This window comes from Pongo abelii, chromosome 6 (genome assembly GCF_028885655.2).
Source record: "Pongo abelii isolate AG06213 chromosome 6, NHGRI_mPonAbe1-v2.0_pri, whole genome shotgun sequence".
Taxonomy (NCBI): Eukaryota; Metazoa; Chordata; class Mammalia; order Primates; family Hominidae; genus Pongo; species Pongo abelii.
In genome coordinates this window covers 147,808,423-147,816,340 of record NC_071991.2, presented here as the reverse complement: position 1 = coordinate 147,816,340, position 7,918 = coordinate 147,808,423, and the positions used below count along the sequence as shown (strand labels likewise).

At 58.1% G+C, this 7,918-nt stretch overlaps 1 protein-coding gene across 8 annotated transcripts; it reads right to left on the bottom strand.

Annotated features, from left to right (window-relative positions):
• Window positions 1–1,259: 1,259 nt before the first annotated feature.
• REPIN1 (replication initiator 1) lies at window positions 1,260–6,519 on the bottom strand. Of its 8 annotated transcripts, none has more exons than XM_002818652.6 (3): window positions 6,384–6,508; window positions 5,457–5,654; window positions 1,260–4,072 (listed from the first exon to the last, which is right to left on the bottom strand). In XM_002818652.6, the coding sequence occupies exons 2-3, from the start codon at window positions 5,611–5,613 to the stop codon at window positions 2,355–2,357; spliced, it is 1,875 nt and encodes a 624-aa protein (XP_002818698.2). In that variant the 5' UTR covers window positions 5,614–5,654; window positions 6,384–6,508; the 3' UTR covers window positions 1,260–2,354. The 8 variants fall into 8 exon arrangements, with proteins under 8 accessions (XP_002818698.2, XP_054415935.1, XP_009241679.1 ...); XM_054559960.2 differs by having other exon boundaries at window positions 1,260–4,069; XM_009243404.4 differs by having other exon boundaries at window positions 6,312–6,421.
• Window positions 6,520–7,918: the final 1,399 nt, after the last annotated feature.

The following is a 7,918-nucleotide window of genomic DNA, read 5'->3' as shown; positions in this document are numbered from 1 at the left end:
TCAAGTAATAGTCACAGAATGTTAGCTTCCTCATAGAAACTAAAGATAACATCTTTTTGTTTGTTTTGTTTTTTGGGTTTTTTTGTTTGTTTGTTTGTTTTGAGACAAGGTCTTACTCTGTTGCCCAAGCTGCAATGCAGTGGCACGATCTCAGCTCACTGCAACCTCCGCCTCCCAGGTTGAAGCAGTTCTCCTGCCTCAGCCTCCCTAGTAGCTGGGATTACAGGGGCCCGCCACCACACCCAGCTAATTTTGTATTTTTAGTAGAGATGGGGTTTAACCACGTTGGCCAGGCTGGTCTTGAACTCCTGACCTCAGGTGATCCACCCGCCTCGGCCTCCCAAAGTGCTGGAATTACAGGCATGAGCCACCACGCCCGGCCTAAAGATAACATCTTGACATATATCCTTGAGTTGTTTTTCAGGAGCCAGGACCCCTACCAATGTCACCACGTGACAATGCCAGCACGTAGACCTCAGACAGACTGGAACCAGAAAATGGATAAGGAAGTTCCAGAAATTCCTCAGCCCCTAACTCACTTTGAAACCTCCCCACCCCTGCCTTAAAAACCCTTGCTTCTAAGCCATCAGGGAGTTTGAGCCTTAGCTGCCCATCCTCCTCGCCTGGTGCTCTACAATAAACGCCTTACTTTCCCTGGCTGCAAATCTCACTGTCAGTGTTAGGCTTTGCAAACACTGGGCAAGTGGACCCAGGCTGGGTTTGACAACAACCTCAAAGAAGGCTGAACCCCTGGTGTGTGGAGTGTGGAAGCTGAGTGCTGTCTTAGCTGCAGGGAACCGCCTCCCCTCCCAGAGGCTTCTTCATCTGTCCAGCCTCTGAAGGACTACTGGAGGCACAGTCCAGGTATAACAAAAGTCTGTTTAACACCCAGCACCCCTCAAAAGAGCTCATAGTGCTTGCTGGAGTTCCATAAAGGCCTAGGTGGTGAGAAAGATTAGGTGTTGCTGGGCCCACCTAGGAGGGCAAGTGACCAAGAACATAAATCTTGGGACCAAGCTGAGAGCATTCCACCCACCACAGTTCTCTGGAGCCTCGGCCCACCACCCAGAGAATTAGCCCAACTGCCTGGGTATGCTCAGGGAAGAACTGAGGCAGGGTGCCAGAGCTCAGCAAGCTGGGCACGTGGCCTGTGGCCAGAGCCCCACCCACAGCCCCCCGTCATTCTACGGAGGAGAGCATGCTGCTCCTCCTGACATGTCGCAGCTCCCCAGGAAAAAGGAACACTCCCCAGCCACCAGTTCTAAAACCAAATCTTTATTCTCTAGTTTGAAAAGGAGGGGTTAATGGTTGTTCTGTTTAGTTTCAGAGAACAGAACAAGGCCCAATAGGTAGAAATTATAGGAAAGCAGAATTCATTCATTATAAGGAAGGATTTCTAACAATTAGAATTTCTAACAATTAGAATCATCCAGGGCCTCAGGAGGTGCGGAAGTTCCTGTCACCTAAGTGCTCAAGCAGAGGCCAGGTGTCCATATGCTAGAAATGGAGAAAAGGAAACTCACCGGTAACTTCCCCTCAGCTGGCCCTCCATCACCAATGCGGCAGTCCTTGCCATGACATGCTGAGCTCTGGAAGGAGCGAAGGAGGGGCTGTGGTGTTCAGACAAGAGCCTGGACACAGTGCTGCTGACAGCCAGGGGAGGCTCTCAGCGCTGTGAGGGGCGACAGATAAAGCGAGACAGACCAAGGAGTAAACGCCTTGGGGTCTGCTCTTTGGGAAGGAAGAGAATGGAAGTACTAACAGCAGATGGGTCTCTCCAAGTCTGGGTGCCTATGCAGGGGGCAGATGGGAGGGGAAGGGAGAGGTAAGAGTGGCTTGGCTTCACCTCTTGCTGCTGGCAAAGGCCCAAGTGCTGTCTAACAAGGCCAGCAGGTTCTCCAAGCTGTATCTAGCCCAGAGCATTCATTTACAGGACTCTATCACGCCTGCTTCCAAAAATGATCTGAAGTAACTTACAGTAAAAGACGGGGGCATTAAGGCGTTAATACCAGAGGATGGAGGGTCTTCCTTTCCACTGGTGGCTCCTCTAGCCAGAGGGCTCTAAGGGGCGGATGCTATTGCTACTTTTCCAGGGCACAGGGCAGTCAGGACGGAGCCTTAGCACACACCAGCTGGAGGCCGGCGTCCCTGCGCTTGCAAGTGGGTTCCCTGGCCACCGGGGTTGACCTCCTCTCGCTAACAGGGCCCACCCAGATCACTCCCCGCGTCTTCTATCCCCTCTGGGATTCCCACTGTCCCCTACTCCAGCACCAGGCAGGCACCCCCAGCCCACTGCGACTCCCACCACGAAGGACCCCAGCCCCCTCTCAGCCAACACGGCCCCGCCCACCGTCTCAGACATCGTGCTTCTTCTGGTGGGCCAGGAGTCTCTCCTCGTCGTCGAAGGTCTGGCCACAGATGGCACAGCAGAAGGCGCCGTCCCGGATGTGGCTCTTGCGGTGGGTGATGAGGTTGGACTTCTGGCTGAAGCTGCGGTCGCAGTCGGGGCAGGCGTAGGGCCGCTCGCCCGTGTGGATGCGCCGGTGCGACACCAAGTTGGACTTCTGGCTGAAGGCTTTGCCGCAGTCGGGGCAGACGTAGGGCTTCTCGCCGGTGTGGATGCGCCGGTGCGCCGCCAGGTAGGGTTTGTGGCGGAAGGCCTTGCCGCAGTCGGGACACACGAAGGGCCGGTCGGGGGCGTGGTCGCGCCGGTGCGCCGCCAGATGGCTGCCCTGGGAGAAGCGGCGGCCGCACTCCTCGCAGGCGAAGGGCCGCTCGCCGGAGTGCACGCGCGAGTGCGCCACCAGGTGCGTCTTCTTGCCGAAGTTCTTCCCGCACTCGGCGCAGGTGAAGGGCCGCTCCCCGGTGTGCTGCCGCTGGTGGGCCCGCAGGAAGCGCTCCAGCCGGAAGCTCCTGCCGCAGTCGTCGCAGCTGTAGAGGGAGGGGGGCGCTTCGGCCCGGTCCTGCGGGTGCTCTGGTGGGGCCCCCGGCGGCGGCTCCTGGGCCGGTTTCAGAGGTGCCGCCGGGGTGGGCTCGGCCGCGGACTCCTGGGGGCCGGCTGACAGCTGGGGGCTCCCCGGGCCGGGGGCGGCCTGGGCCGACCCCTCGGATCGCTTGTGAATCTTGCTGTGAGACAGCAGGTTGGGTTTGTGCCGGAAGCGGCGGCCGCACTCTTTGCACGGGTAGGGCTTCTCGCCGGTGTGGATGCGCCGGTGCGAAGTCAGATAGGGCTTATTGGTAAAGCGCTTCCCGCACTCGGGGCACTGGTGGGGCCGCTCGCCCGTGTGCACGCGGCGGTGGGCGATCAAGTTGGGCTTGTGCCGGAAGCGCTTGCCACAGCAGGCACACTGGAAGGGGCGGTCGACGGCATCTCCACCGGGCCGGGGGGCGGTCACCGCGGGGCGGCCCCTGGGCCGGGGCCCCAGAGCCTTGGCTGCGGCCTCCTCCAGGGCCTCGGCTACGTGCACCCGCTTGTGGGCAACTAACTGGTCCCACTGGGCAAAGCTCCGGCCACAGTTGCCGCATATGAAGGGCCGGGCCTCCGGGGCGGGAGGGTGGCACCGCCGCAGATGAGCTCGAAGCTGCTTTCGTCGCCAGAAGCGTCTCTCGCATTTGGGACAAGCGATGGGCCGCTTTGCAGCCGAATGAGCCCGCAGATGCAGAACCAGGGCCACCCAGCCTCGGAAGCTCTGCCCACAGAGGTGGCAGGCAAAGCCCAGGTCTGGGGTGGCAGCAGCATGGACCTGGCGGTGCAGTGCTAAGAAGGGGGCATGGCGAAAGCGACGGCCACACTCTGGGCAGGGCAAGGGCAGCCGGGCCTGGCACCGGCGGGTGTGAAGCCACAGAGCCACCCAGCCAGGGAAGTGCCTTCGACAGTGGGCACAGCGATGGGCCCTGCCTGGGGCTTGGGCACCAGACTGGGCCACTGACGTGCCTTGTTGCCTCAGCCTGCGGGACTCCTTCCCCAGGGTCTGGGGTGACTCCTGGGAGGGCCCAGAAAGGAGTCGGGGCTGTGCCGGGCCCATGGCCAGGGGGCCCCTGCAACGACGTTCCAGCATCGGTTCTTCCTCTGCTGAGGGTGGAAAAGCACAGTCACTCCAGAGACCAACTCACTCTGCCCCTGTTTCTCCCCTCCCAACTTCAGCCCCGGACGGGAGCTGCCATCTATGAACCCCTAGAGCCCTGGACATGGAGCTAGACTACTCTCCTGTTTCCTTGTGTGGTATGTATTATTTCAATCTTGGGTTTTTAGATAACATTTCAAGGATGTTTGTCTTATGTCTTTGTTGCCCTGGAAACTTCCAGAAGGGAGGGACTCTGATACTAGAATCCCCCTCATGGCAGCTACCCCAGTGTCAGACAGGGAATAAATGCTCCAGTGCTGAATGCACAAACATTCCTGCCACAGGACTCACCAGAAAATGTGGCCACTGCTCCCTACAGTGCCTTATGCTTTTCCAAGTACTTTCCTGCTGCCCTCTCCCTGTGTCTGCTATTTCCTGTGCCACATCTGAGCTGCACAGCAACTCTGTGAGGCTGGACAAACAGACACTGAGCTCCCTGTTTAACAGATGAAGCAATTGTGAGACATCAAAGATGAGGAGAGCTGCCCAAGGTGACACAGTAAGCCAACAGCAGAACCAATACTAGGGAACAGGTCTTTAAACCCCCAGGCCAGTGTTCTTTCCTCTAAAACGCCTGGGTTTGTTTTGCAAAGATCTCAGAGAAAAAAGTTTCTATAGCTTTTCATTCCTAGCCCCACAGGGGAGGCACTTTCAGCATCACTAACTGCAGTCTCCGTAGGAGGCTGGAGGACAAGTGAGAACAGCCCTTCTCAGGGAACAGGAGCAGAGCCCTGGGTGCTACTCCCAGCAGTCTAACGCCAGACCACTGCCTGCCCAGACTGTGCCCACATTCTGCCCGCCTGCCCTCTTCCACCCACACAAATTAGGACACTGCAGGAAGGAATGCTCTCCCTGAATCCAAGGAACACCCACAGCCTGCTGCCCTCAGGGCCTGATCACCGGCTCTGCCTCCCTCAGGGTGCTGGAGATTACTGGGGCAATAGAAGGGGAGGGAAGATGAGATTGCAATCTCAGTCCCCTGCCCGTTCCTGCCCCAACCTCGCCAGGGGCTGCCCCATGTTCAGCTCTTCCACAGCTCAGGGGAGCCCAGATTCCTGCACAGGAGCCTCCTCCGCGGAAGGAGGAAGGAAGCAATTAGGCTCCTAAGGGCCCTTCTGTGCCTGCTCACAAGCTCCAGACACATCCTTCTAAATTCCCTAGAGCCCACTCTCTCGTCTCAGGGAACACAAAGGTCACTCCTTCCCAGTGTCAGACTGTGCACAGGGAAGACCCCAGGATATGAGAAAGGGCCATTTCCTTCCGCCGGGATGGGGACGCCTGTGCACCCCAGTTGTGGCGTGGTTTGGGAGCACAGCAAAGGCCAGACTCTACCCTGGAGACTGCAGAGCTGGGGATGAGGCTTTTTCCAGCTCCTCTTGGGGATGTTCCTGGGGATACTTCCGCGGCTGCAGCGCCTGCTTCGGCCCACACTCCGGTGGCCCCCAGGTGTCAGAGAAAACTGCAGCAATAAAGACACCCCTATCCCCATGGCAGAGCTCAGACCTCTGACTGCAGAGAGGCCAGCCTTACCTGTGGGGAGGGGAGAGAAAACAGAAGTGAGGCTCTGAGCTCCTCTAGGGCAGTCAGCTTTGTGTCCTCACCAGCCACAACCCCTCCCCCCACAAAGCCACACGCACCAGCCATAAGCCCCACATCCTGCCTGGCAGAGTGACCTTAATGGACATTGGATTAATAAATGAATGTGCCCCTTTCAACAAGGAAGCACACTGCTGTCTTTGGGGGTCACTTTCTTCCCTGGTAAGGTCACAGAACGAATTCTCCATTCTGTGGCCAGAGTCTGGGCTTTCCCTAATGGCCAAAGGCCGGCCTATGGCAGGAACTCCGGAATCCCTGCTGGCTCCCCTTCCCCCAGCCTCCTCCCGACAGGAATTCCAGGCCTATTTCCCATGGGGCTGCGCAGGGCCAGCTGGTGTGACCACGACTCGGTCAGAATCCCCTTCCGCATCGTGGCTGGCCGCGGGTGGCAAAAGCCCCACACCGCCCTTTTGTACTGATGCGTGTCCTCCATCCACGCTCCCGGGCACACGGGTCCCATTCTTGCGAGTGAGCCATTTCGGGTCCCACGCACGGCGCAGCTCGCGGAGCCTGTGCGCAGGTGCGCTCCCCCACCCCCGCAGATCCAGCAGCGTCCCCCCCGCGCACTCACACACGGTCGCGCACACTCACGGTCACGCGCCCCGCAGGTGGAGCGGCCCCCCGCGGGCCCGCGGTGGCCCCGCACCCCTGCCCCGGCCGTACCTCTGCGGCGGGCTGTGCAGGGGCGCGGCGCCCGTCCATGGAGCCCGAAGGCCGGCCTCCGCGGCCCACTCCCGCTCCGCGCCCCGCCGCGGCGACAGCGGCAGGTTCCAGTTCACAACTGCCAGGCCCGTCCCCAACCTTCCCCCGCCGGGTTCCCAGCGCCACGTGACTACAGGAGCTGCCGAGGGTCAGTCGCCGGCTCCCGCGGCCGCGGCCTGGGGGCGGGGAGGGACTGCCGGGGCCGGGGCGCGGGGGCCCCCCCCCAGAGCGGGCCGGGTCACCCAAGCCGCTGCCGCGCCAGGGCGGCAGGCCTCGGAGGGTCCGACTCCGTTGCCATGGCGACGACCAGCCCGGGTCTCTCTGGGACTGGCCGGAGCTCAAGTTTCCCGACCCTTTGTCCCTGCGGAGCACGCGCGTCCCCGGGCGACCGCGTGGCTGGCCTGTGGTCACCGGGGCTGTTCGGCCTTCGCTGGTTTATGAGAGGCTGGGAGCCCGTCGGGAGACTTCAAAGAGGGCTCCGGCAAGCCCCCGGAGCGTCGTGGCCCGGGCCTTTCTCAGGCCGCGCAGCCCGGCCGCAGTGCGGCCGCGGCTGTCCCGGGACGGCGGTGGCGCACCTGGAAGGCCCTAGCTTCCGATTTGTTCCAAAGTGGAGCACAAAAAGGCCCGATCATGGGAACTTCGAAAAGGCCTCTCTTCCCTCTTTTCTAGAAATTAAGAAAGAGCAGAAGTTGCTGGGCTTCCTCTAGCTGCGGGCCAGGCGCGGGGCGACGGCCGCGGTGGCCGTTGGCGCACGTGGGGCATTTCGCTTGGAAGGGCGCAGCAGCCTGTGTGGCGTCTGCGGTGGCAGGTGCGAGCCTGTGCCCATGACTCACCCACTAGCAGGTGGCCCTGGCTTTCCAAACTAAACACTTCCTGGAGTTTCCAGGGTAGTACAATTTCATGTACTTTCATGCTTTTCAACACAGGCAATTTTTGAATTGTATAATTAGTCGTAAAAACACTTTTTAAATCTATTGCATAAATAGGAAATAGGGGAACATAAAACTCAGTTTTACCTCGTAGAGTCAATTACATTTAATATTTTGGTATGTTGCCTCTGGTGTTTTCTCTATGTATATCCATGGCATGTCTGGCATAATTGGAAAAACGCCTTGCAAAGATGTATTCTGCCTTCTTCACTTAACACGATCTTGTGAATTTTCTTCCATTTTATTAGATATTCTTTTAAACACGATTATTTATGGCTGTATAAAAGGAGTATATTTTTAAAATGTTTTCTAAATTATCTTCCAGGAAAACTTATTAGTTTTCCCTGAGAAATGCCCATTTTCCATATACTTGACAACACAGACTTTTTAAAAAAAAATTTAGTTTGAAATGGTTATTTCTCATCTTTTGTACTTGCATTTCTTAGAGTACTAGTTAGCTGGATTGTTTCTTCACATGGTTATTTTTTGCCAGTTTTATTTTCTCTTGTGAATTTGTTTATGTCCATTTGCCCACTTTTCTATTTGCCCATTTTAAAAGTTGGTGAG

Bases quoted from the DNA above. Each gene is read 5' to 3' on its own strand.
- REPIN1 (XM_002818652.6), bottom strand. From the start codon at position 5,613: ATGGGGATAGGGGTGTCTTTATTGCTGCAGTTTTCTCTGACACCTGGG. The intron at 4,073-5,456 runs GTAGAGTCTGGC...TTCCACCCTCAG, and splicing joins CCAGCTCTGCAGTCTCCAGG to CAGAGGAAGAACCGATGCTG.